The sequence below is a fragment of the Nilaparvata lugens genome, chromosome 6 (assembly GCF_014356525.2).
Source record: "Nilaparvata lugens isolate BPH chromosome 6, ASM1435652v1, whole genome shotgun sequence".
Classification (NCBI taxonomy): domain Eukaryota; kingdom Metazoa; phylum Arthropoda; class Insecta; order Hemiptera; family Delphacidae; genus Nilaparvata; species Nilaparvata lugens.
This window is the reverse complement of record NC_052509.1, coordinates 60,018,149-60,032,864: the sequence shown is the minus strand read 5'-3', so window position 1 is coordinate 60,032,864 and position 14,716 is coordinate 60,018,149. Positions and strand designations below refer to the sequence as shown.

At 30.1% G+C, this 14,716-nt stretch overlaps 1 protein-coding gene across 2 annotated transcripts in view; it reads left to right on the top strand.

Annotated features, from left to right (window-relative positions):
• LOC111051242 (protein SCAI) overlaps nucleotides 1-14,716 on the top strand; it is a 40,810-nt gene that overhangs the window by 14,685 nt on the left and 11,409 nt on the right. The window contains exons 2-9 of one of the 2 annotated variants that reach the window (XM_039431586.1): nucleotides 2,790-2,903; nucleotides 4,410-4,496; nucleotides 6,987-7,085; nucleotides 7,619-7,715; nucleotides 8,913-9,070; nucleotides 10,771-10,864; nucleotides 11,913-12,032; nucleotides 13,893-14,058. In XM_039431586.1, coding sequence (XP_039287520.1) covers nucleotides 2,790-2,903; nucleotides 4,410-4,496; nucleotides 6,987-7,085; nucleotides 7,619-7,715; nucleotides 8,913-9,070; nucleotides 10,771-10,864; nucleotides 11,913-12,032; nucleotides 13,893-14,058 — 935 coding nt within the window. The remainder of the gene's footprint in view (nucleotides 1-2,789; nucleotides 2,904-4,409; nucleotides 4,497-6,986; nucleotides 7,086-7,618; nucleotides 7,716-8,912; nucleotides 9,071-10,770; nucleotides 10,865-11,912; nucleotides 12,033-13,892; nucleotides 14,059-14,716) is intronic. The other variant, XM_039431587.1, reaches the window with a different exon arrangement.

Genomic DNA, 14,716 nt, shown 5'->3' with positions numbered 1-14,716 from the left:
GTAGTTTGCAGCTAATTCACTCTGATGTACGATCTTCTCTATGAAAATACTACTTTGAGATATGTGTTTGAATATAATTAGTCTTTCAAATATTGTATGTAATGTCAGTGATATCATAGAGAAACGATAGCATAGATATCCCATGGTATAGGGCGTTTATGTCGCAACTTTTACTGTTATACCAAGCCGATAGTTCACGTAGTTCTTTCCTATGCAGCTGTGTGACGCTGGTAGTCTCTCAAATTGTGCCGTTCATACACTATCACCCCAACAAAACAGTAAAAATTGACAATAATGGACAATAATCGGCTTGAGATAACAGTAAAAGTTGCGACATAAATTCCCTATACCATGGGATACCTACTTACGCTATTGTTTCTCTATGGTGATTTCCTATCTGTATTGTGAAGCACTCATACTGAGGAAATATCTATATTAATTCTCACGTATTACCCAAAGATCAGAACGTTGCTCTTTGCGCTACAGTACAAACTCAACACACTCTCCACTTTACCTTTCTGATAATGTTTTAATTAATTGTATATAATCCCAATGAATAGATGAATATGAAACTTGATGTGTTCTATCTTCAATGATCTGTTCTCTTGTTGGAAACAGAGAACAATACAAACAACAGTCGAGAGGGAGCTATTGATTGATTATATGTTTTCAAACAATCTCTTGCTTGTTCAGTTTTCTTATCAACCATTACCTGTCTTCTTTCAATAATTATTTATTATTCTGAGTTCCTACTTGTTCAATATTTTATTTCAGAATCTTTCTACTTCCTTGTTGCCAATTTTCTCTCCCGATTGCTCATCCTGTTCTTGTATTTCTTTCTGCTGATAACGTATCCATTTTCTTATCGTTGAGAGCAGTCAACGCTCAAACAACATAACGCATATTTAAATAATGTTTTGTACCTACATGTCAATAGATCTCACATTAATTTCTTATATATATGCAATACAGTATTAGTATTTAGTACTCTTCAACCCAGCTAAGTCAAGATGTTCTTCATTTTTCCTTTTGTACTTTCTCCTCTTGTATTTATTGCCTATGTAATAACCTGTGTATGTGTGTTTACAAGCTACAACTGAAGTCGTAGACTCCAATATCTACTTCGCACAGCATAAAATACTTCGTTATTCATGATACTTTAGGGATCTAGCATCATTTATCTAGATTTTTGTATCTGTACCTTGTAAAATATATCAGTGTTTCCCAACACAGCTGGGACAACACTCTATGTATTTTCAATTTTTTAGATTGTTGATTGTTGACTTCTCACTGTCCTGATTGTCCTTTCTGTGCTCCTCTCCTATTTTATTGACGTTTTGACTATCCTAATTGTTCTTATCTGCTCAATCTCCTAATTATTCTCTCTGTCATGTTCTATGATATGTTCTTTCTGTATTCTCTTTCATTTATTTCTCCCACTATGTGATGTTAACTTTCCAACTCTCCTAATTATTCTCTTGGTCGAGTTCTTTATGTTTATTCATTTATTGGATAGAGTAAACAATGTTCTTCCAGTGATCTCATTTATTTGTTTCTCCCCCTATTTATATGATGATTGACTTTTTAACTTGACCAATTATTCTCTCTGTCGTGTAGGCTACTATAATATGTTTTTCCTGTATTCTTTTTCATTTATTTTCTCCGCCATGTGACTGACTTCTTAAATCTTCTAATGATTATTTTCTCTGTCATGTTCTATATGTTCTTCCTCAGTTCTCCTCTCTCTATTTCTTCCACTATAATTATGATTGCCTTTCAACTCTCCTCATCATTCTCTCTGTCGTATTTATTTATTCATCATTTACAATCAACTTGAGGACAAAGAAACAGACTACAGTCCAAAACTTCTTTTCATCCAAATTTCATAAAATAAATTGTCCAAATAAAGGTTATGTGCGACTTTCCAATTCTTCACTAATCTCCACATTGAAACAAAACGTAAACACTATTGAAACAATTATTAAGTGTTTTATGTTATTTCTGTATTTTCCTTCATTTATTTTCTCAACTAAATGATTGACTATTTAACTCTCCTCATGGTCCTCCTGTGTTATCTCTTATCAATTCCTCCCACTATGTGTTGACTTTTCAATTCTCCTAGCTTTTCACTCTCTCGCTCTTCATTTATGTTCATTTATGTTCTTTCTGTGTTCTCCTTCATCAATTTCTTCCACTGTTTGATGATTGACTTTTCAACTCTCCTTTTTATTTACTGTGCTGTGTTCTTTGTTCCTCCTACGTTCTTCTTCATTTATTTCTTCCACTATATTATGATTGAGTATTCAAATCTCAAGATTGTCCAGCTGTGTTATCCTTTATTAATTTCTTCCACCATATGATTGACTTTTCAATTCTCTTTTTTATTTACTCTGTTGTGTTCTATGTTCCTTCTGTGTTCTCCTTTATTCATTTCTTCTACTACATGATTGGCTTTTCAATTTTCCCAATTATTCTCTCTGTCATGCTCTATAATCATGTACTTTCTGTATCTTGCTTCCCGTATCTCCTCCACTATTTGATCGACTTTCCAACTCTCCTCATCATTCCACTTTGTTCTTATCCTATGTTATTGTACTAATCATGTACTTTATTTCTGTACTTTGCTTTCCTTATCTCTTCCACTATATGATTGACTATCAAAAACTCTCCTCATTATTCCCTCTTTGTTTCTCTCCTATGCTTTTGTTCATAGTTGGTAACATATTGCTATAGTAGTATCGATTAGATCGGTTAGAACTTTTGCAATAGATATTGTTACATTTGAATAGGTGTTTCACATTTTGCAGCGACCTGCCGCAGTACGGCCACAAGCAGTGGCAAGCCTATTTCGGACGCACCTTCGACATCTACACCAAGCTCTGGAAGTTCCAGCAGCAGCATAGGTGAGAATCAGCTCAATACTCTCTCAAAAATCCACGAAAATTGTTCAGTTTACATTGAAAGTCTGGAAGAAACAGGTATATCGCTGAACATTTATTTGTGTGAATGATAGACTGCATGTGAGATGTTGAAATCTAATCATTTCTTTCCACAATCACAATATCAAATTAATGATTGGGAGAGAATTAGCAGAATAAACCCAAAACTGTTTCTAACCCTAATTTTGATAAAAATAGTTCAAATGAGGTTATGTGAACACTTTTATAAAAATCACAAAAATTCATTCACAGTTCAAATTAAACATTATACTAAAAATATGGTATGTGGGTGAGAATATTTAAGTGAATGAGAGAATTTAAGTGAGAATATGAGAATTTTAAAAATGTTATTTCTCATATAGAATGTTCAAGATACTACAGAATGATTTTGTGTACAGTTGGACACTTCAGAAAAGCTTCTAAGAATTGAACATGTTTAAATACTCCAGAATAATTTTGAGTATATTTATAATAATAATAATAATAATAATAATAATAATAATAATAATAAATCATTTTATTTGTACACGGTTTAACCATACAAATGAGTTGAGTATAACAAATTCTAACAATGACAAAATTATTTATAATATGTTTATAGTGTATTTATTAAGAATTCATATTCACAAACCCAGCTATAGAAGTTGTCAAATGGATCTAACTCAAAAATGAGATAAATATAAGAGTTATATGTTGAGACTCATAGGAGCTATGTAGTCATTTAAATCCAATAACCAGCCATCTTTTCGGGACACTCTGTATTATGTTGAAACGTGACAAATAATAAAGTGTAACAAGTGTTAATTATTCGATATTAGACTAAATAAACGTACTCGCAAACGTTTGGATATCGAATTTCCCAACAGACGGTTGAAGCGATTGTAAGGAAGTTTGATAGGTTTAGCAACAATACTATACTATTTGACGATCTTATACAGATGTGTATTGTATTGCATGCATTGACTGCATCGTTCAGACTGTATGATCTTGACCAAGACGGTGTTATCATTATAAATTACGAGCATTTTATTGACATGGCGTTCAACATAATAATGTAAATTATATTATTAAACATCATATAAATGATTGATGTATTTGAGACGTGATTTAAAATATTCACAATTATATAGTGTGGATTGATTCATACAATAAGTACATCATCAAAATGATAAGGAGAGAAAAAATAAGGTAACCTTGTGATATTCCAGTCCCCAATTAAGACAAGGTTACACATAGTCCGAAATAGGTTAAATCACAGAACATTATTATCAATAGGATAGGACATTATTGAGAATTCTGAAATCGTGCTGTCTTGTAACTTCTCAATCAAATCTTGTAAAGATAAAATTTTTGTAAAGCAATATCAATAAAATATTATGTTCTATTTTGTGATTGCTCATATTTAGTATATTTATTTATAGGTGAATAATTTTATGCTGTATTTAGCACATTTTACATTTTATTTTCCAGACAAATATTGGATACCAAATATGGCTTGAAAAGATGGCAAATCGGAGAGATAGCGTCCAAGATCGGCCAACTCTATTATCACTACTAGTAAGCAATTTTAACTATTAAATATTCCAAATTAAACTGATAATAAGATAATTGTCATATTATAGAGGACGTAGAACAGAGTTGAAAACACAATGGACTTGAATTATTGAATATGGAAACTTGTGTAGCAAAATCAGATTGAGAAGCTGTAATGGAATTTAGACTCTAAAATAATACAAATATATTCAATTCTACCTCATTCTCTTCTATCACTTCTATCATTCTCTTCTACAACATAATTGTCTACAAATATTTGAATTTTCAAGTTTTTGAATTATCGTTTTCAAGCTATCCATATATTTACTCGTTTATTCTTTTTAGTTTATATTTTTTTCAAGTTATTGTTTTCATTTATTCATATTAATACTCCCACCAGCGGGCAAGATTTTTTTTCTTTTGCTGGTGACGCTTAAAAAATTCTACTTTTGTCTTAGGTTTTCATGGTCAGACAAGTTCTATTTTATGTTATTTCTTAGTTTAAGATATTGTGTTTTTGTTAGACATGTCTATTTCAAATTTTTGTAATGTATGAATTTTTTGGCAAATGAATCTGCAATTTCTTATTTTCAAATTTTACCAATTATGCTCTCTTCACCCTTTAGTCTACAACAAATAGTTTTCATATAGACGATGCAAAATAAAGTTGAATAGGACTCAATAAACTACAACTGCTGAGAAATGTTCATTCTGATATGATATTAAAAAGCTGTAAGGAAATTTAGACTCTGAAAATCTACATAATCTGGAATATCTGAAATTTTACCATACAGAATAATCTCTACACCCTATATGTGTCAAAAATAAAGGCAGTCATCCTATTCCATTCTATGCACAAACATTGGTAATACAAACGATGCCGAATAGAGTTAAATAAGACACAATAAACTACAACTGCTGAGAAATGTTCATACTGATATGATATTAAAAAGCTGTGAGGAAATTTAGAATCTGAAATTATACACAAAATCTGAATATCTGAAATTCTACCATACAATATAATCTCTACACCCTATATGTGTCAAAAATAAAGGCAGTCATTCTATTCCAGTCTATGTACAAACATTCGTAATACAAACGACGCAGAATAGAGTTGAATAAGACACAATAAACTACAACTGCTGAGAAATGTTCATGCTGATATGATATTAAAAAGCTGTGAGGAAATTTTTTAAACTCTGAAATTAGACAAAATCTGGAATTCTACCATACAGTATGTTCTCTTCACCCTATGTACAAACATTCGTCATACAAATGACGCAGAATAGAGTTGGAGACACAATAAACTTGAATAGAGATTAAGTATGGAGCTATGGCAGTGTGTCAAATCTGGCAGATAGCATTGATCGGCCGGCAATGTGATGATATTTGGCAAGCAGATCAGAGCCAACAGCATTGTAAACACCCTTGCGGATAAACCCTCAATTGGGACTGAGCCTAGTGTCTATGCTTGGCTGGCACATAGGCCAAGCTTTTAATGAACCAGTCCATTATTATGTACCGCATTCAAACGTCCTCTATCTGTATACTACTGCAATTGTTTTAGCGTAATTCTGTTAGTGATATTTTTATGCGAAAAAATCCTTGAGGGTGTACGTTGTAATTTAATATTATAAGAAATTAATAATCCTGAACTAACTGTTGAACAAACGTTGTGATAATGATCAATTCATACTTGAATCAATATGGATCTTGTGCATTGAACATCACTGGAAAAAAACGTTTTTTCAGCTTATAAAATTATACAACAATTCTATCAACTCGAGTACAGGCTTTTTGATAATGGTTTAACGCATCAGGTTCTAAGGGAAACAGATAATAGCAAAATATAGGCTGAGTGACTTGATTAGTTATGATACATTAAGGATATGATTCTCCCATCAATTTTCAATGAATTCATTTCTTGTTATTCCTATAAATATGATGCACTTAAATATGATGATTTAAAGTGATGATAGATTATTATTTCATGGAAATGGATGATAGATCCTATTATAATTTATTGTTTACATAGAATGGAGGGAATTAATATTCCATTAGAATGTCTGTTACGTTGAAATTGGAGAGTTGTAAATTGCAGAGAAAAGCTGCTCACACTGTTGACTTGATTTCTATGTTGTGATATTGAACAAATCATTTATAATGAACTTTCATACGTTTAGAGTGTAGCAGCTTCTTCCCATACATCACAAATTTAAGACAAAAAATGGATTATATTTTTGTACAGGCCCCTTACTCAATCTCTTTTAGAAAGACGTTATCTTATACTGTATAAGGCCAAGTGAATGAATCATTTATTGCTAAAATAAAAAAATAATAATTTTTTGAACTCTTGAAGCCTATTTATTTGAAAATTATGAACATATTATAATAAATTATTGTGGTACTTGTCTTATAACAATATTCCATAATCCATAAAACATCAATATTTGATACTAGAATATTATTGTTTTATATAATAAAAATTATAATTCTGATTGAAATTGTTCACAGCTTGAGAACGAGTGAAACAAATTATTTGAATGAGGCTTACTCATTCTATGCCGCCATCAGAGGGAGGGCATACTATTCTAGAGCTGCAAAGGAAGATCGGTGAGCTTACATCATTCTATCACAATTTATTTTACTGACAATATATCATTGACAAGACGAAAGTTGCAAAAATAGCATAAAATATGAACTATCATTCTTGCTCTTAGAATTTTCAACCTGTAGAGTCCATTCCAAAATTGAAATCTATTCATTCTCAACTGAGAAAAAAGTTCGATAGAATCTTGAAATGAGATTACCCAAATATTCAGATTTCAGAAGAGAAGATTACATAATATTATGCCAGAAACTTCATCGAGTCAATGAAACGTAATTGAGGATTAAAACTAAAATAGGCTCTAGCCTACCAACTGGTTGATGTTTTTCATAATACTATCAGATATCAATAAATTCATGTGAAGTGATGATAGGAAAAGGTGGAAGGTAGGAAAAAATTATCATCATGAATCACATAATAAGCTTGATTGAACAAAATTCTCAACTTTTAATAATAGGAATCATCATTATTATTGTCTTGCATCAAAAACATTGCAGAATGCACTGTCTCATAATTAATTAATTCAATTTTGTTCCAGATCCGATCTAATGGTTAAAAAACTTCGATACTATGCACGTTTTATTGTTGTGTGTCTTTTACTAAAAAAGATGAAACTAGTCAGGGATCTTGTTATGGTAAGTTATTCATCGTGTCTATCATATTCTTAACTGTCATCTTATTAAACATTCAAAGAGCCCGTTGAGAATAAAATAGATACTCCCAGACTCAACATGTAGCAAGTATTGGAAAGAGTTTCAACTGAACAAAGTTTATTTCATGTTTGATAACAAAAATAAAATAACTTCTCAAAGATTATATATATTTATGTAATTTACATTTTATTCATCTCATTGATCTCAATTTAATCGTAATGTGTATATGATTCACTGTGGCTCGTCACTTCCCACACCACATAGTATTTCAGGACGTCTCAAAATCCTTATTTAAATTGAAATTGAAGAAATTTTTAATACAGCTGGGAGTGGACAATTCAGAAAACATCATCACAACAAATTATACCTACCTTAATTGATAAATTCACTGGTGGTGAAACCTGACTACTGTTCTTGGAATCTGTATGCATCATTACAATAATTAACCTTTTTATTATTTTTTTGAGCTATCCAATAATCCTCTGTACTTAATAATAATTTTAAATAGGATTCTGAATGCAGCAAAATTAGTGTTTCCTTTCTCTCTAACAAACTTATTATATGCAACTCTGGTTTGCGCACAGGCATTTTTTGCCCATGCAGACCATTTTCTAAAGATTTATTTGGCTTACTGTATTCATGAGGTTGTTTTTATTCTTTGTTGTTGTTTTATATTGATAATGAGTGCATAAGATTATTACTTTGTATGTAAAGTGCATTTTTTTGGAATAAATATCTTTTGTCTGTCTGTCTGTCTGTCTGTCTGTGTTGTCGAGTTTCCAACATGAATGAGCTTCACTAATCTACTGTTTGAGACAATGAAAATGCTCTGTTTCATAGTAACTAATATCGTGAAATATTAGTTAAGTATTATCAATATAAATATCTAAATATGAGTCAAATATTGATTACAGTGTTATTGATACCTACTGCTAATTTTGATTGATATGTAGCCTACTTTGAAAATGTATTATTGCATATTTACTATAATTTTTAATATCATATCAAGTGAAGCTCTATGATATAATTATATTAACACACTAAGCTTTTATTTATCTTTATAATTTATTGTCGACAATATCAATAAAATGCAGCAAAATGAATGAAGGATTTCTCCCACGAGCTTATTATCTGCAGATTCAAATCATTTTGTTTAATTGATTTGTTTTTTTTTTTCAGGAATTGGATAAGCAAATAGTAGATTATACGAGTACTTATGAGCCTGATGACCAGTTAGAGTGGTCATTAGTTCTAGATGAAATTAAGAGTTTTATCAAGGCAGATGGAATTGTTAGTGTATTACATGCCGACTCCAACACCATAGTATTATCACATAGGTAAGTTCACCTGAGAATAATATAATTCTTTTTATTGAATAATTATCTTTTAGATAATTATATTTGTAGAATACATCATTATAATTATTGTATTGATGGAAAAAATGAAAATTTTCATCATATAGGCTATAAATATAGTTGACCAGAGCATAATTTTTATCATAAACATGGCAAAACGAATTTTACTACTAAATGAATGAGTGAGTGAATATAATAGTTTTCACTTTTAAAAGTTTCAAGAATAGTGTATTATCAAAAGTATATTTCTTCAAGTTATGAATTGATTTTTTTAGAGGAATAAGATGAACAATAAGATAAAAGTATCAAAAATATACCTTTAATTATAATGTTTTACCAGCCTACTGCTACCTGATAATAATTGAATAATAATATAATAATGAACTTTATTTCCAAAAAAAACAATGTATACAAAATAATACTCAATCATCTAGAGTCTAAACTAATGATGATAATTAATTAATATGAATACATAATAAATACAATTATGAATATTATACACATTTTATTCTTTTGACAATAAATAGGCCTACTCTCCTGCATGTTGAAAACTAATCATTGTTATATCAATTTTTCAAATGCTAGTGGGATTCATATTATGTTCGAAGTTCATAAAGTGTTGAATTCAAATTCATGTTCTAGTAAATTCATGACTGATTGGATTCTAATAATCAGGAATGAGAAAACTGGCAAATTGAATCAGTTTAATAGCTTGATCTTGTTGAAGAGTTAAATCACATAATTATGCTCCAACACCGAAGAAAATCCAAGTGAAAGTGAAACCCTATTAGAGACTGAATGCTCCCTTCCCATTGGCTGATCTGATTATACATTTCCAGAAGAATTATCAAAGGGCAAGGTCATTGATGTGTGTGAGTGTCAGTGTGAGCAGCAACCTGAAAGAGCTGACAAGCTCCGGTGATTTATTCCTGTTATCATTGATTTTCATCCCTCTTTTATCATCAGAATAGACCATAATCCATATCTTTCGTGCTTTCCTTATTTTTTTCCTCGACAATCAACTATTGGAGTTCCACACACTTATAATAAACTAGAAGTGATAACGAATAAAAGATCGGTAAAAGATCAGAATAAAGAATCGGTTATGAATTTAGAGTATTGGTTACAGTAGTTTGATAACCAATAAATATGAATAATTGGTTATGAGTTGAAAATTTAGTTGAGTTTTACATTTAGTTAGTTTTCTCTCAAACAATCACTTGCTCATTAATTGATTGACTTGAAATCTATCATGATAGGATTGAATAGCGATAATAAATAAACTCAGAACTCTGTTCTCAAAAATAGTAATGTGAGGCAAATTCTGAGAATTTCTTATCATAAAAATGAAACATTTGATTTCATCGAGGATAGAAGAATTTCGTGATATTGATGATATTGAATATTATTTCCGTAAAAATGAATATTATAATAATCATTTATGGTAATAGAAAAATCAATCGATACTGTTTATTGAAATGATCACAGAACTATTGGATATAATATGAAATATATTTCAAATGAAGACGAGTAAATCTTGGATTAGTGTCATTCCAAGTAATAGGCTAAACTATTTTCTATGCAACTGTTTTCTACATTGTACTCTGTCTAGACCATACATCTTATTGTATGACAGTCTTTATTTATTTGGAAAAATTGTAACTTTTTGTTTCAATTCACAGGTTAAGCCCACTTACAACACCTCCGGTTGAGAAATCAACACAAATGAATTTATCATTACAAGAAATATTAATAGTTGGGAATTGTAATGATCAGGTGAGTAAATAAATAATCAATCATAATCTATCATAATATAATGTCACTGGTTCAAAAATGTTTACTTAAAATGAAACATTGATGTCTGATTCGTATCATCATCATAAACCAAACATGCAATATACCAATACGTTTTGAAAATTAAATGCATTATCTGTTCGATATTTGAGATGGTCAATAATTGACCATAATGGAAATAATTATCAAATTATTTGATTTACATTTTAACTTCTTGTGTAGTTTTGAAAAATATGTATCCATTACATTTGAATTAAGTTCATTATCGTAAACCTTTCCATGCTCTTCCAATTCATCACTGTCTTTGGCTTTAGAAGTAGGCCTAATACATTAATAGACTGCTCACATATTTACTTTTGAATATATAAATTCGTGGCTTTTCATTTTCATTCATTCTATTATTGAATAGGCGCCTACTGATTATTATAGGGCTTACAATAGCCAAATTCTCAATATATAGTGAGGTCCACGTTATAATGGCAGTGTAATGGTATTGCTATCCTTATCTATCATTCAACCATGCGGATAGCGCTATTTCGTTCTCGCTTTGCTCTGTTGCCAGATCGTCTTTTAAAAGTGTAAAATTGATAACACTAATTAACAAAATATTTAATCTCAATTATGAAAATTCATATGAAATAATTGAAAATATAATTTATTGCTTAATAAAGTATAATTGATAATTTCAAACGAGAATGAGCCGTTAATATTAACCGTTACATCAATAAACCTGTATTAGCTACCGTCTATAGAAGGCATTGAAAAGACAGAGGATCGACAAAAGTTTTCTCCTATCTTTCTCCACTGCCATTATAACGTGGACCTCACTATAAAAATGAATTTAATCAATTCTCATCACACATATTGCATTTTGAATACTATTAGTCAATGTAATATTGAAGTCAATGGTTTTAAAACTATTGTAATATTGAAGTCGAATATTTTCTTCAGTTACTATTAACATTTGATATTTTTTATCTGATATTACATTTTTTTTAGTATTTCATAATAACTGTTTTCTGTGTTTCAGGTTAAGTTTAGTGAATTAACAATGGATATGTTTAGAATGCTGCAGACTCTAGAAAGGGAGCCACAAGATGAATTCAATCATATTTATGATGCATCTCCAGCACCTGGAAGGATACCTTTTGTAAGTAAACTCCTCACTAATTTGAACTGTTGAGTTTTGTTTTTAAAATAACATGATAGTACCCTTTTTGAAGTTTTTAATATAAAATAACATATTAAAACACAAATTAAAACTCTTATTTTATAGATGGAATTAAATAGAGAGTGCATTTATTCAAATGCTAATTAATATATAATTATTATTGAACGAAAATCCTAAATAAAAAAAATTCCATCTAGCTGTTGACCCTGTTGTCAATGTCTGCAGTAGCAGAGGTCTTCGGGGTGATTTGCAGCATTTATTTAGGATTTTCGTTCTTATTTTATGTTAAAAACTTTTCAAAAAAAGGATACTATGATGTTATTTTATAAATAAAAATAAGTTAGTAGCCCTGAATACATAAATTTTAAGAAGATGTTGAGTTTTGATCATGACTCCAATTTATTTCAGTCTCATGTAGCAATATTCATGAACTGTATTCATTGACATAATGATGCTTCGTCATATCAATGCTCACTGTCGCATTATTGTGATGCAGATGGAAAATTAAAAATTATCCAAAATGACTGTGTTATAGATTTCATTCATCAACACAATCGATACATTTATCCCACATAATTGAATATAAATTTTATCATAGATGAATAGTGCAATAATGGTATCTTTTCTCTATGGTTCATGTCTATTGTATAATGGTTAACTGATATCTCAATCCAATAAGAAACAAGAAATAGACTAATGAGTATAAATCTTCTCTCTCCCTCCCTCCGAATTCAAATAATAATAAATATCGGGGCACCAAGCTTCGCTCGTTATTTATTTATTGATAAACAGAACACAATTCTTTAAAATGATTGGGGAAGGACCAACAGGCACAGCCCAAAACTGTATCCTCCCCGAATTTTGATTTATACACTATAAATAGTCCAAAAAGTAGGTTATGTTCCATACACTTGAATTCAGGTCCAATTTTCAGTCCAAACATTTGAAAACAGAAAAGTTCTAATTTAGATTGTTTACAAACCGAATTGAATAACAAAATAACAATTTAATTTATTTATTTATCACATTGTGTATGTATACATACTTAACATGAGGAAAGGCACAACAGGCTCATGCCCAAAACTGTCCCATTTCCAATTTATACTGTCCAAATCAAAATGTTGGTTAAATGTCACTTTCACGTTTCAAAATACAATTTACGCTCTTCAATACTCAGATAAACGAGTAAATTCTTTATCAAATAGATACAATCACTACTTAATCACTTAAAACTGTAAAATATAATGATTAACTTTAAAAATAATTATTACGGTATATACTCTAATTTAAAATGATATACCATGTCATGTCAACAAATCAGATTATTTTGATCAAGTCGATTAAAATTTCTTGATAATATTTCTCGTGAGATACGCTGATAGATTCAACAGCTGAAAATAGTTCTGTCTCTCTCCCACACACGCATCTTGTGTTATCGACAGACGACGAAATTATCATCTGTTTTTCCAAGGATGAATACAATTATTATCCTTTTCATGTCCTTCAGCGAGTTTTCCCAGGGATGAGACCTAGTGCAATCGAATTTTTATATTATAGACCTACTATGTTCCAAATTTCGTGAAAATCGTTAGAGCCGTTTTCGAGATCCGTTGGACATAAATATATAACCATATAAATAACCAAATATGTACAGAAATTTCTCGCTCAATATGCCTTTTCTCCATTTATCAGTAGATCTATCATGAATAATTGAAACATTTAATAATATCAAATAACAATGTTTAGAAATATAGCATATTACACTGTTTTAACTGATATGAAAGCTGTATGTCAAACTCTATGAATTTTTGTTCAACACTTGATATTTTCATGTTTCAGGAAAAAAGTTATTCAATAGCAAGTGCAAAAGGAGGCGTGCCTGTAGGATACCCAGTAGTTACAGGGTGTCAGGAAAATGGTGATCGCCCTCCCAAGCGAGAAAATCCACACAAGTACCTTCTCTACAAACCGACTTTCAGTCAAATTATGGTTTTCCTAGCTTCAGGTAATATTGGAGAGTTGATTGAAGTAAAAAATATTTCGAAAATTAATTTGCCATGAAATAAAATAGTAAATAATAAACAGATTAAATAGAACAGGAATAGATATTTATTTCTATGAAACATCTCATTACATACTCCAATGGGAAGTGATACGTCACTTAATTTTGTCAACTTTACTATAATCTAATGATCTCTAGTATTATTATTGAATTATAATTAGTATTATTGTTATTATCTTGTAGAATTATTATTGGTGTTTCCTGGCTATTTCTAAGAATTAACCATCTGTCAGGACATAAAAATGCCTCATATATTGATTGATGTTACCTACATGCATATTCATGGGATGGAATAATATAAAAATTATTAAAGATAAACATTGAAATGAAAATAAAAATCCAAGTACCCTTTTTAAAAATAGTTTAATCAATAATTTTATTTCTATTCAAGAGTAATCCTAACGAAAAAATACAAGATAAACATTTTTTCATTACAGTCCCATCAATGAAACTAGTCAATTATAATGGAAATACTACTCCAAAATAACCTGATTATTTTCGTGAGTTCAATCTATAGCTCGAAGTTGTACAAACCTTTTATCATTACAAAAATTGAATTTAGAAGTGTTCCTAATTTTAATGTTTTTAACACCTACTGTTT